This window comes from Pundamilia nyererei, unplaced genomic scaffold (assembly GCF_000239375.1).
Source record: "Pundamilia nyererei isolate P.nyererei 1_Seehausen unplaced genomic scaffold, PunNye1.0 scaffold00323, whole genome shotgun sequence".
NCBI lineage: Eukaryota > Metazoa > Chordata > Actinopteri > Cichliformes > Cichlidae > Pundamilia > Pundamilia nyererei.
This window is the reverse complement of record NW_005187724.1, coordinates 363,604-377,641: the sequence shown is the minus strand read 5'-3', so window position 1 is coordinate 377,641 and position 14,038 is coordinate 363,604. Positions and strand designations below refer to the sequence as shown.

Sequence of the window (14,038 nt, the reverse complement as noted above, 5' to 3'; positions counted from 1 at the left end):
ACATTTGTTAAATAGATTTAGGAATTGGACATTATTGAAACCCTTTAAACAAACCCTTTTAAAAACAATGTGTTACAAAGATTCCATGATGCATGATATGTAACAGCACTGCCAAAATAATGGTAACATATACTATTTTGTGTTATGCTAACAATTTAAATATGCACTACTCTTAAGGGAAGTTCCTTACCCCCAGTTTACCTATTACTACTGCTCATAACCACAAGCAAACACAAAAATGCATAATTCCCTTAGAGATTAATAAAGTATTCTGATTCTGATTTTGAAAACAAAGTTTTCAAATGTACATGCCATTTTTCTTCTGTTCCCAGTTCGCCTATTCAAGCCAAAAATCTAATAAGTCTGAGATCAGATAAAGTCAGTGGAAGAAAATGTAATCTTCCCCTGAAAGAAAAACAAATTTCATTGCTGCTATATAATAAAGCAGGAACAAAAGTGGGGGAACAATCGATGTCGTGGGTGAGGAGGTCAGAAAAAAAAAAATCCTGAAATTAAAATTACCTGCTTCCCACTGCTTTCTGCAAATAGGGTTGAACTGGGAAACTTTAAATTACATTCTGTTACCTTTGCAGAGGGAGTGCGAAGCCGTAGAGAAGCACGTGCGTGTACATTCAGGCACGCACATACACATACACCTCCTCCTCATCACCAGGAGACGCACACGCAGCTCCCACACCTATTATCCTCTTCCTCCAGGCTAATCACAAAGCTGTGTCCCTGCCCCTCCTGTTTCTGTTTCAATTCCCACCCACCCAAGTTAAGCCTGGAGAGAGGACTATCTATATCAGTGTTGGCGTGTGTGTTTGTACAAGGCGACTTGCCTCCTCTCCCCTTTTTTTTGTACCAGTACCCTTCTGTGTATACTTGAATCTTGTCATACCTGTGTGTGTGTGTGTGTGTGTGTGTGTGTGTGTGTGTGTGCGTGCGTGCGTGCGTGCGTGCGCGCGTGTGTATCTGAATGGGTTCCAAGGCACAAAAGAGAGGCAGATTAACATAACAATATCCAAATCCCCTTCTGCCCTTGGAACAGCAGGCAAAGAAACCAGGCTAGCTTTATGTGTATTTGTTCCTGTCTGCGTGCTTCTATATGACCTTATATGAGTGCATCTTTGTGCGTCTCCATCTGTACCAAAAGCGTGGTCACGATTGTGCGCCTGGGGTGTGTCTGTAACAGTAACAGAAAAAGTATGTGTGTGTGGTGTGTGTGTGTGCGCGTGTGTGTGTGTGTGTGTGTGTGTGTGTGTATGCTAATCTAAACACAGCGCACCCAGGCGTGAAGTGGAGCAGTCTAGTCAATATGCTCCAGTATCATATTGTCATGCTGTGTTTCCACTTTGTATTCCCTGCTATCAGTTCAGGCCAGAGCCACAGGTCAGCTTATCGGTTGTACTACACTTGTGATGTGACAGCAAAGTGTGCGGCCCACTTTCATCTCTAGGGTCAGAGAATAAATTTACAAACCAAGGAAATCGTAGAATAACCAGCAGATACTGCAGGCAGGAGACATATTGCATACAAATCTGCAACTCGATGAAAGTCTTTGACCCAATGCTGTGTTTTAAATAGCATGCTTCTACACTACTTACACTCGATATTTTGAGTCCATAAGTGTTTTCCCAGCACATGAAGTGCTCTGCAAGTACCAGGGATCAGTGATGTTGCCGGTGCTAGCTCACTAGCTAGGAATGGCAGATTCTTTTCAGGCACTGCAGCTAAACCACACACCCAAAGGACTGTTTATTGTCTTCTCACTAAGGAAGAGGTAAGTATTAGTTTAGTTGCTCCCAGGGGCTTTGGCAAATTGCACGCAAGATGTTAAACCCAAAGTCCATAAGTTTTCCTACCTTCTTAAATTCACATACGACACAAGTTAATGTTTAGTGTTCACAGTGCAGTGACAGATTTTGTGAACCAAAAGATTTTGCACAACTGGAAATCAGTCAAACACTAGCGAGCCAAATAACTTTTGCAAGAACTGCTGCAGTAATGTCTCAGGGTCTTACCAGCTCCACCCTTGTGCTTGAATTGTGCAGAATATACGTCAGACTCCTGTGTCAGTGAACAATGCCAAATGACCTGGCGTGGCTCTGGCTGCATTCACACACTCTGAACTCTCGCAGTAAAAGCAGAATTAACCTTATAGTCTTTGAGTTTTAACCTGTGTCTAATAAACACTGCGGCATCTGTGAAGCATTCACATTCACGTCTGTTATTTCTTTCTTTCTTTTCAACCCTGTCATCCTCTCCATATTTTCTCCTCTCCTGCTTCTTCCAAAGAAAAAGGGAGCAAATGTACATTTTCTCCAGAATGATTCTGCTTTGCCCCAGCTTCTTCCTCACATCCACTCCCTGCTCTTTTCTTTGTTAGCACTCCTGAGTTTCACTTTCACACCCATCCTCTTGTTATCACACTCACGTTGAGTGTCTCACCTCAATTTGTCCTCATTTCACTCATCACACAGGTCTCTGTCACTTGCAGCATTCTCACTCTTATGCCTTGTTCTCAACATTCATGAGAGCTGGCCTCACAATTATCTAATCATGAGGACAGGGAGAGAATGGGAGTGAGAAACTGAGAAGAGGCGCTGAATTTGGGAGGGAATTTAACACAAATCTTGCTCTGGGCAAAGGGTATATGGCAGGTGTCCATGCATGAACTTCTGAGCATGCTCAGATCTATATGTGCACAGAAATTATGTGCCGGCACTAACGCTGTGCAAATAAAAATAAAATCTTGGGCGTTTCTATCAATTTAGCAGGTTTAATCTCTTCCATATGGGCATGGGGGCTAATGCATCTGCTAAGGCTATTAGCCGCTATGAGCCCTGTGGATGCAGGGTAGACTAGACCTATTATCAGTTTAGCAGTGACGGAAAACACAACCATAGCCAAAAAACACAACAACAACAACAGCAAACACAGTTGTCTCTGTTGTGAAAAAACACAGATCCATTGCTGACCTCTACAGAGCTGGGTCAGGGTCAAGCTGATGAACAGAAAACAAGGTGAGGCTGAGGAAAAACAGTCCAAGGTGCTGATTGCTACAGTAACAGCTGACCCAGTTAGAATCCAGAATGTACCCAGATACACGATTACACACATAAGCAGGAAAAATTATGTGAAACGTATTCACAGATACCCTGCAAAGCAAAAACGCACATGTACACCGAATACCATCAATCAGTTCCTTCCCGAGGTTGGACCACATCCCCTACACTGTATCTGACTCACCTGAGTTCAATGGCCTCCCCCATCTCGCCCCAGGAACTCATTTCAAACAACAGCAAGTGAGAGAAGATGCAGAGAGATGGCAAGCTGAGAGAAAGACGTCCCTCAGACTGGCAGCAACAAGGAAAACATGAGAGGACGAGAGGAGCTAGAGAGCATGTGATGATATTGCGCTCAGAGTGAGGGACAGAGTGGAGGCGAGTGCGCAGTGAGGGGAGTGAGAGAGAGAGAGAGACAGAGAACCACACCTCTTCTTAAGGGATTAACTTGGAGAAAAAAAGCGCCAACACATTCTCACACTCGTGTGCCGCCGCGCACCCAAACACCAATCAAACTACCCACGACCTACGGTACGGATGAGCGTCTGGCATACAGACGCGGACAAACAAATACAGCACACACACACGTATGCTCACAGCTGTTCTAAAAATAAAGACAAATCAATGTTTGATGCTCCAAATCCTGAGAGTGAGGAAAGAAGAGAGTGGGAGGATGGAAAGAGAGGGAGAGGAATGAGAAAAAGGAAAAGGGAGGGGTGATTAAGCGAGACATGGCGGGTGGTGACACAGTTTTCTTTGCTCTCCATCTGCTCTGGGCGCACTGGTCAAGAGTGCACTGGGGGAGAGGGCGAGAACTGGGGCTGGAGCCTGGGGACAAGACACTGGAGCTGGATCAGGAGAGGGTGTGCGCACTGGAACCCAGCCTGATAGTATGCTTCCACAGGGGTCTTTATTGGACACGTGTTTTTCCAGCACTGGATGTCGAAGGGTATAGGCCACAGCTGTACAACAGGCAGGGTACCCATCAGATGATTAGGGATAGCCTCAACTCCCTTTGCAAAGTGATGAAACGCACAAGCCACTCCCCAGCACACGTTTACTGGCAAAGCCGGAGAAACATGTGGATCAGGAAACACTGATGTGTTTCTGTTTTGAATGTTAAGACAGTGTGTTTCAGTGAGAACTTGTCCATACGGCAATTCATTTTAGAAGCACTGTTACAGTTCTGACACAAGGTTTGGCATTTTTGGGAGGTTTGTGGGTCATGTGAAGCCAGAGTATATGCTGTTAAGGTCACCTTTATATAGAACTGTGCATCAAATTTAGAGCAGTCAGTTACACAGAGTGACTCTTAAAGAGTACCATAATCGAAGCTTATTATATGCACACTTACATTGGACTTAGAAAGTTTAGTTAATCAGGATAAAAATGTAAACATTTTCACGGTGATGCAAGAGAAGAAAGGTTTACTAATGTATTGGTTTTAGTGTTTAAAGCAAAATAAAAAATAAAAAAAAGACATGTATTCCATATGCGTTTGTGGGAGGAGTCCTATCTCAAGTCACAATATATGAAGCTTGCAAAAACTCACTAACAGTGGGCAATTTCATAGCAAATATTTGTTTGCATATTGAAATGAACTGACTGCACACAAGTTTAGAAAACAACACCAGTAAAATTAACAACATACATGAGCTGTATATATATATTTTTTTGCACTCATCCTATGTTTGCCACATTTGGCCCATAGTGTTCAAAGCTAAAGCACAAAATAGGTGCTTTGTCAACTTGCAAATGCTTTATTATGTTGTTAGTCTCAAGATGAAGGATCAAAATGATTTTTTCACGCCATATGCTGTATTTAAAGGAAATACACACCGGCATACTTTCCTGGGACTAGAAGGGGGTAAGTCCGGCTTTATTGATGCAATAAAACGGTTATAAACAATCTATGGGAAAATTAACATACTTTTTTTCCTTCAGTAAACGTCTTCCTAATGAGGTTGTAGTCTTAATCACAAGTTTAAAGTTTTCTTCAAGACAACATAATGTTTGCATAAAAATTTAGAGTAAAAAGAGATTATAATGAAGCAGAGTATGCTTAAGGGTGAAGGTCAAAATGCTTCCAGCTGGCCACAAAATAGTACTCTACAAACTTATAAGTGACAACACAACAGCAATGTCGATCTTTAATATATAGTAAATATTCTGTACATTCTTCTTCTACTTTCAGCTATTTCAAAGAAACTCAACTACTTACAGTTTTCTTAGTGAGTCAGGTGCTGCTAGAACTTCTGGTCTATATCAAAGATGAAGAGTTTTCCACAGAGGTCTGGTATCAATTTCTTTCTAACCCAAAGTTTTTTTGATGACTTAAGCAACGTTATCAAAGTTAATCCAATTTCTTCTCCATCCCGAGTCACTCGTGGCTTTATACAATATTTTTCCACATATGACGTCCCCAAAGCTAAACAGACTCCAATGCGTGAAACTGGTGGAGCTCCTCTGTAATGAAGGGCAGATGTTAGAGGTCGGACCAGGTTACGGCTGCAATGACGAAAAGGTTTGCTTGTTCAGTGTACTCTGGTAAAAAAAAAAAAAAAAAAGATGTTTGCAACATCAGCGAGCCAGCCAGTATCTGTGGCAGTTAGACTATATATTGAACACCACATTTCAGCGGTTTACCACACAATGGTTTCTATGAAGGATCACATTACTGATGCTGAAATAACTTTCCAAATCAGTAAATCCCCGATCATAATTCTATAATGCTGTGCAGACTTTTGGCTGCTGATAAGCTCTCAAACTTGTGAATCATTATCTCAAACCAAATGCCGGGGATATTATTTGTTAATCACTTTTTTTTTTTAACCAACACACGCCTTACAACGCAGTGCTTTGCAGCAGGGCTGTTTTCATTTTGCATAGCTACTAAAACTGGGGATACAGAAGAGCAAGGGCTGGGCGACTTAAAGAGTTAGGCTGAATGTCATACACTAAATGAAGATGACTGTTGGGTCTGTGGGAAACAAAGGCAGCAGTGCATAGATAGAGAGGCACAGCTACTGTAAGAGGACTGACAGAAGTTTGGGGATTAGACAATAAATAAATAATAAATTTAATATGTTGGGCGGCGAGGGGTGGGGTCATTGAGTCAAACAGGACTGTTGGACTGTGTAGTATGAATATACACTGTGGACTATGACGGTCTTGTCAGTCACAGATGATTTGCTTCTTCTTACCCACCTGGGTAAGGTTAATGTCTTCTAGCCTACACCCAGAAATTTAGAGGCTACAAGACAACAACCAGTATGCTCAACTGTATCAGAGGTTTAGCGCTGTTTCCAGGTGGATAAAATCAAATATCTGTCAGGAAGCTGAATCTGATCACAAGGATTTGAGATGCCTTCTAATATAATTCAAGGTGTGACTTGCAACTGGAGCCAGACTTTTAAGTCTTTGTTTTAGGCTGTAGTTGTAGCCTGAGGCTCTTCTCTCTCTTTTCACACATTCCCAGGCTTCCATGATGCCAGATCATCCTCTAAGCTGTTTACCCTCCAACACCCAGAGCCAGAGATCAGCGATAGATGAGACTGAGAGGGATCAAAACGCTCCGTTTGTGCTCTGGTGTTACACGTGTCTGTTTTAGATACGGCACTCTGGGCATTTATGGCTCCCAGCTTGGAACGATCAACACATCACCTTTCATGCTGTATCTTACATTAGGTTCCTTCACATGGACTTTTATTTCCGTATTTCTTTATTCATCTGAAAGACCAACACCATCCAGTCATTTTAGCTGTGGGCAAAGCCTTTGCCTTGTTTTCAAAACCTTTCTAGCTCACACACTGCTAAAACAGTTTCTATGCCATAGCTCAAACCATTCATTGACCCCCTTGAGCTCTATAGATGGAGGCACCGTCATCCTACAGGAGACCACTTCCATCACAACAACAGACAATTCAGTTCAATTTTATTTATACAGCACCAACTCGCAACTCAGTCGCCTCAAGACGCTTTATATTTTAAGCTAAAGATGCTACAATATTAAAGAGAATCCCCAACGATCAAACGAGCAAGCATTTTGAGCAACACTTGGTGACTGGGGAAAGGAAAAACTCCCTTTTAACAGGAAGAAACCTCCAGCAGAGCCAGGCTCAGGGAGGCACAGCCTTCAGACACAATCAGTTGGGGATGAACAGAGGAAGACGGGACAAAAATCACACTGTAGTCGACAGCTAACACGTTCAGGCTTTCCTTGAATATAATATACATAACATGATGTACATTCACATCCCTGTTTTTGTGTGCTAATGCTATGGCAGCATCCATCACATAAAATATCCACAAATAATAAATCCACTTTGAGCTGAAAACAATTACAGTGAAACGGTGACAGGCCTAACAACACTGTGACTCTTCCTTAAATGCTCCCACGGGTAAACTTGTCTTACTGTTCTTTCATTAGACAAGACCGCAAACAAATGTGTAAATATGCTATGCAGCTGAAGCAAAGATCAGCAAAGCACCATAAACAATCGCATCTAATCCACTAATCTCATTCAACACAAGCAGCATGCAACACATACAATTGTTACCGTTTTACCCACTGTCTTATGATGCTAAGTCACATTTTGTGCTAATAAAAAAACCCCTCACATTTAGATAAGGATTGATTACAGACCTGGGACAAAACAAGGACAACAAAAGGTTTCAAGTAGCCTTGAAATTTCTAACACTTCTTCCAAAAACTGTTACCACTAATATGGCTTAACCTGAAAAAGGCCAATATTTGAATTTCATATTATAAAGGTGTGCAAATTCAACACGTTGTTGTTGCAAGATAAGCTGCTTGCCTTGTTAAAAAAGGTGCACAGCAAAAACTGTGACATTTAGAAAAAGAAACAAAATGCCACAGGCAATCATTTTGTTTATCTACACTGTCATATTAAATGTGGCTCCAGCAATTATCTGGTGACAGAAGAAAAAAAAACGGACGCGACTACACCTGTTAAAGGTGATGCAATGCAGGCTTACTATGAACAACGGCGGTAAGGTTAAGATCTCTCTCGCTGTTTAATTTTGATCTCTTCCCAACATTTTTTATTCTATTGTCTTGATCATTATTAACTCGCCGTCCTCCTCTCATTTCTCTTTCATTCCTTCAGGAGAAAGCTGCAGAGCTGGAGAGAAGAGGAGGGTGAGAAAAGAAAAGGATCTAAAAATATGTGGCGATGAAGACAAAGCCACAGAAGACAAAAGAGTGAGAAAGGTGTGCTACATAATATATCTATAATATTCTAACTCTAGTGCTCTACTGTGTTGCACTGTACGCTTCTTCATCTGTCTCAGTGTGTATATCTGTCTACGGGGCAGACCTAACTAGCATAAGCTTATTATAACTGCTGTGTAGTTATGAAACAAGATGAGCTCACCAGCCAGGTGGGTAACACACACACTTCCTCATCACAATAAGTAAGCCCTCTGGCACGTGTTACAATCAAGTTGTTCCACCAGAAACATGATCGTGTGTGTGTGTGTGTGTAATGCTGTGTGTGTGTGTCTGCAAAGATGTTGAATTTAAGACTGTGTGGTTTTATAACCGTCATGCCTTAGTGGTTCCATAATAGTCTGTTATTTTAACCGACACTGACTGAATGTAATTTAGGCTCCTTCTGTCACACAGACATAACCACAACTAACAATCGGTCAGGTTACAAATAGTCAATTATCTAACTCTTTGTTCAAATAAGCACTCTTCCAGTGTTGCAGGGATCTTAAGTACAGGCCGGCGCACAGTAACTGTGAACCCTTACTGGTATCTGAAATGGGACTCAAACAAATCAAGTGTGATTAGTGGGCAAGTCATTCATTTTCCTTAAAGCTGTTTTATATTTTAGTATGAGTCACTGCACTGACATCAAATTGGGTCAGTCTGAACTCACAATGTCAGGATTCTGGCTCTGCTGCACAGAGGAAGCCATTTTTCCCACACACTCCTTGAATACTATTAAAAATAATATGGATAATAAGACAGATAGACAACAGATCAATATCATACAATTAATAAACAATCTTTATGGAGTGTAAGCAAGTGGATCTCAAACTTTGGGGCTGGCCCCATTAAGGAAACAGAGTCACTGCCAATGGGGTGAAGATTAAGGCCGCAGTGACACAAGCATAGAGACCAGTCAGCGACCCCCTGGCAACCTCCGGTCGTCAGGGGAAAAATGTGTTTTGCTGGGCCAACTGACTGCTGGAGGTTACTGGTTTTTGCTTGGGTGAAATCGGTCGTAAAGAAGGTCCTGCACCAAAAAATGTCCTTGGGATTTATTTCGTGACTAGCAGAGTCATCTATAGTTTGCATGGAAGACGTCGACTTGTCTGCAAACACAGCTGCAGTGATGAAATGTTGGGTGTTGATGGTGAACTTCTTTCAGCTTAAGTGAAACATACCAGAAAACCTTTGAGAACCACTGCTCTAGGCCAAGTGGAAGACATTGAAATCCAGCCACTTTCTATGACGTAATTTCCTTTTAGCATACCACATGCTTTAGGCATGCACCCTGAAGTGTTTGCATTAGTGTGAAGGCATGTGTCTACAAAACATATAAAGACTTGTCTGTAATTCAGCAGTCAAATAACAAAAAGTTGTGAACCCAGCACACGATGATTGATTTTGGCCTCTTTGGGGAGGGCGTGCATCAACTTTTCTATCCAGCACTCCTATATCTTCACCTCACAAAGATTCACCTCCCCGACAATCATGAGTAGAAGTATCTGTATACTGTGATCAGCCACAAGATTAAAGCAGCGACTGATAAAAAGGATAACACTGCTCATCTCAGTACAATACCACCTTCTGTTAGAAAACCTTGGGTCTTGGCACCACCCACCTAAACGCTGCTGCAGACCAAGCATGCCCTCCAATGGCAGTAGCACTTTCCCAACAAAATAGTGCACTACAGGACCACAATAAAGTCCCCATGGTAGGGCTGTGCAATAAATCTAATAGTAATTCTATTTAAATTTTGGTGAGAGCACTAAATTGAGGAGGTCAACTTGCAGGCTGGTGAAACCAACTTCATGGTTTCATATAGCATATTGCTAACTTCTACTATGCATCCAGTGTCGAACGTCAGCTTCATCAGCGGTGTTCTGTAAAGAAACAGATGGGTGATCCTTAAGTGGGTCCACTCTTAATGCTACATCTGTCAATTCGAACCACTTCACCTCATCAATATGTCATTTCACCACCTCAGTGACTTCAGCTTAAGCTAACACAAGCGATCATATTGCGTGATAAGAATGCCTAATATGTTTCGATTTCAGCTCCATCAAAGAATCCACCAAGACCTCTTTTTTCCACCCCATCAAAATCTGTAATACAGTGCACGGATGGACAGGTCATCCAATATCGACGCTTGACAGCCAAATCCAGTGCCTTATCCTGACAGGCTGCTTAAATCGATTTTTACCTTCGGTCAGTACTGCTTTCTCTTTCTTCTCCCACTCCATCCATCTATCTTTTCTCTCCTCAGTGACTCTCCATCATCATATGTCTCCATTATCCCTGACTTATCTTTCTCTACAGACCAACGTGAAGCCTGTAGTTACAGACAAAGCCTCATTGACCAACTGCAACACGATGGAGGAGTGTGTGAGCGCACCCTTCAAGTGGCTTTAGATGCACATACACACGGCTGGTGGGTGTTAACTGATCAGGCCTGGGGCTCGGAAACATGATCAATAACTTTCTGTAGTCTAGTGTGTGTGAACATTTGCACATGGGTCAGGTGTTCAAGGCCAACTGCTTGGCATTACCTCTCTCCCTACTCCCAATCAACATGACACCCAAACTCTGTCACGCTACAGTAGACATACACACACACACACATACATGCAAGGACCACATGAAAACCTTGCTGCTCCATGGCAACCAATTCCCATGGCAACCAATGGTATGGGTTTTTTTTCTTCGTGGGCTAGAAGAGTGAGAGGAGAATGAGGGGAAAAGGAGGGAGTGTGAGGGTGACAGATATTTGGGAGAGAAACTCTGGAAAAGAATAAAAATAGAAAGAAGGAGGAAGTGGAGAAGCAGCATGAACACACATACACACACACACACACAATTTGGCTGTTCTGATGAGGGTGACAAGAGAGAGAGAGATACAGACAGTGACAACATTGTGGGTGAAAGGAGACCTCCCTCCTGGCTGATCACAACAAGCGCTTCGTAGCGCGGAGGAGAGATGTGGGGTAGTGTTTTGGGGTGAGAAAGAAACACTGAGATTAAAAATTTATGAAAAAGTCATCACATTTTGTGAAATGGTTCAGCTTACAAAACTACAGTGTAGATGCTTTATGCACACAGGGTATTAATATATATGCTGGGTAGTAAGGAGAAGAATCAGAGTGCCCGTGGTTAGCATATTTACAGCATATTTACATCTCCAGGTAAGTACTCCATAGAAACACTGTAATAGGATTGGAATAACATTTTCAATCCCTTGCCCTGTTGTAAGTGCACTGAACAGCCTTTAGCCTCTTCGCTCACACTCCCTTTTACTGGAGTGTAATTAAAACAGTGATTATGAGACTGCTTCACTTTACGGCCTTGTAAGCTAAAGAAAATGAGAAAAACAGAGCCTTCTTGCATTTTCAGCTCCTCATTTCCTGTGAAAGGCATATGTAGCTGCTCTTGTAGCTATTTGTATTGACAGAAATACCATTCTTTGAATGGTCACTCTGTAATTTATTAATAAGGTTTGAGGATCAAGGTTCCTTTAATTGTCATTTTACACCACAATATATAAGGGATTTTATTGTACTAAAAGTTAGAACGCTTTATCTGTGTTATCCCTCAAAGTTGTTGCTACCTATAGGCTGCATTCTTATTATACAGCCTATAGGTTTTTCAGCAATGTCATCAAAGCAAGAACTTTTAGGACATCTTTCTCTTATTTGCAGGCTATCATTTACTCATCCATGCACAGGACTTAAATTAAAATCTATTTGCTATAAAATCCACAGAGTAGAGGAGAGGAGTGCAGATCTGGGGGTTTTTGCCTGTGTAACAGCACCCCTGCTGGATGGAAGGAGCATCACTGCTATGCAGACCAGTTGCCTTTGGTCCGGGTTGTGCATTTGTATTTCTGTGTGCATGTGTTTGTGTGGATCATTCCCCAGGCTGCCTTCTATAACCTCTGACCGCCGACCTCCTGTCCAGACAGGAAGCTTCTTTTTTTTAATCCACTTTGCTGATACATGGAATGCATGTTTCAGTACGTGCACTGAATACTAAATGTGAGCTTCCCCCCCAAGATATGAACAGCATGTGAACTCGAGTTTTCTTCACAATTCATGTGTTGACTGTGACACAATGCATTCATACATAATGCATGTTTTGCATCTAAAGCAACAACATACGAGGCCTAAAGTCTAAAAATCAATATGGCTTTCAAAGCTTTTAACATCTGCCCCATCGCTCTGCTGTTGCCTGTCTGACAGACCTCTGTCTGTCTCCGCATTCCTAAAGAGGAAGCGTTTGGAGGATGTGCTGATTTAAAAGGTTGGCTTGAAGATAAAGTTTCATAGATATAGCTGGCATTTTTTTTTTCTTCAAAGCCCCTTCGAAAATATTTATTTTGCATGACATAGTTATATTTTTTTAAATGTTACTTGTGTCTTTAAACACATATTAAGAAGGCCCGAGGCGTTCTCTGTATATATATGCATGTATTATCAAGCTGTGTCTTTATCCATCTGTCTGTCAGTCTATCCATTTCCCTGTGTGACACCAACCATCTGTCTGCCTGCCCTCAAATCTGTCCTGCAAGAGCGAGACGCACCAGCATGTTCTGGGCCACAAGGAAACAGTCGTGTCCTTTTCTCTTTGGCGACATCGCAACAATCCTCCTTACAGCAACATCTGGTGACACAGAAAGTTACTACACAGGAACAAAAAACATCTCAGAGGCAAAACTGTTTCCATTTACAGTAAAAGAGGAAAAAAGAAAGAAAGAAAAAAAACTGGGACATGAGAGGAAATTGCAGACGGGCTGTGTTATCTTTGTGGCTGCCTTTACAGAGGTTTGGGAGTTTTGGTTTCTGGAGAAGTGAGACAGAATGACCTTCACGGGGTGGTCATGTCTTATCGACCGGCACTAAAAGCCCAAGCTGGGCGTGCAGCAACACACAGGCAGAGGAAATGAGTTTAGAAAGTCAGGCAGATCATACAGGGGTGGCGCTGCTGCACGCTGCTCGACAGGATAAGCTTCCTGATATCCAGAAGTATTTAAAGTGACGTGTCTCAGAACTCTTTTTTTTTTTTAATCTGACACGCTTACAAGATTTTGCATGCCTATTTACTATTTAATAAAATTAAGAAAATATGCAAAACGTGGCTTTTATTAGACATGCGATGCCCTGCAGCATTCACCAAATACACTGATTCTGTTAAAGGACTGGAGGAGATGAGAAAAGGAAGAAAAACTCAGCAGAAAGGAGATGATAGGAGGGGATTTGGGGATAAAGAAAAGAAGAGTCATGCATGGAAACAAGTCAGGGGAAGTCAATGAAAAACAGGACTAGAAGCAAACAACAAAGACTGAGGAGGAATAAAGAGGGAAGAAAAGAAGCGTGGATGTGAAAGAAAGCAGGAATTAAGGAGAAATGGGAAAAAGAGGAAGGCAAGAAAGTTATGTCATATCTCAGCTTCATTTAAAAAAAAACATCCTAGAGCAACTTCTAAAAAGCTCACCCATGTTTAGAGGATTCAGCGGGGCTTTATCAGTTAACCTCTGTTGGGGGAAAAAAGGGAAGTAGAGGGAGATTGTGATGGTGCAGAGTAAACAATGCAGAGGTGAAGACCCTCAGGCAGAGAGATCAGGCCAGAGGCAGACAGAGACGAGAAAGACAAGCGGACTGGTGTTTGAGGCCCATGGCTGGAAAACACACTGGCACAGAGAGGAGAGGAGAGGAGAGGAGGGGAGAGGAGAGGAGGGGAG

At 42.1% G+C, this 14,038-nt stretch overlaps 1 protein-coding gene across 2 annotated transcripts in view; it reads right to left on the bottom strand.

The window, feature by feature from the left end:
- Positions 1 to 14,038, bottom strand: part of numbl (NUMB like endocytic adaptor protein) — a 65,364-nt gene that overhangs the window by 29,321 nt on the left and 22,005 nt on the right. Inside the window, exon 1 of one of the 2 annotated variants that reach the window (XM_013915560.1) lies at positions 3,253 to 3,457. The exons of the other annotated variant lie outside the window; for it this stretch is intronic. Coding sequence (XP_013771014.1) covers positions 3,253 to 3,293 — 41 coding nt within the window. The 5' untranslated portion in view covers positions 3,294 to 3,457. Of the gene's footprint in view, positions 1 to 3,252; positions 3,458 to 14,038 lie in introns of those variants that run through there. 2 annotated transcript variants of the gene reach the window in all.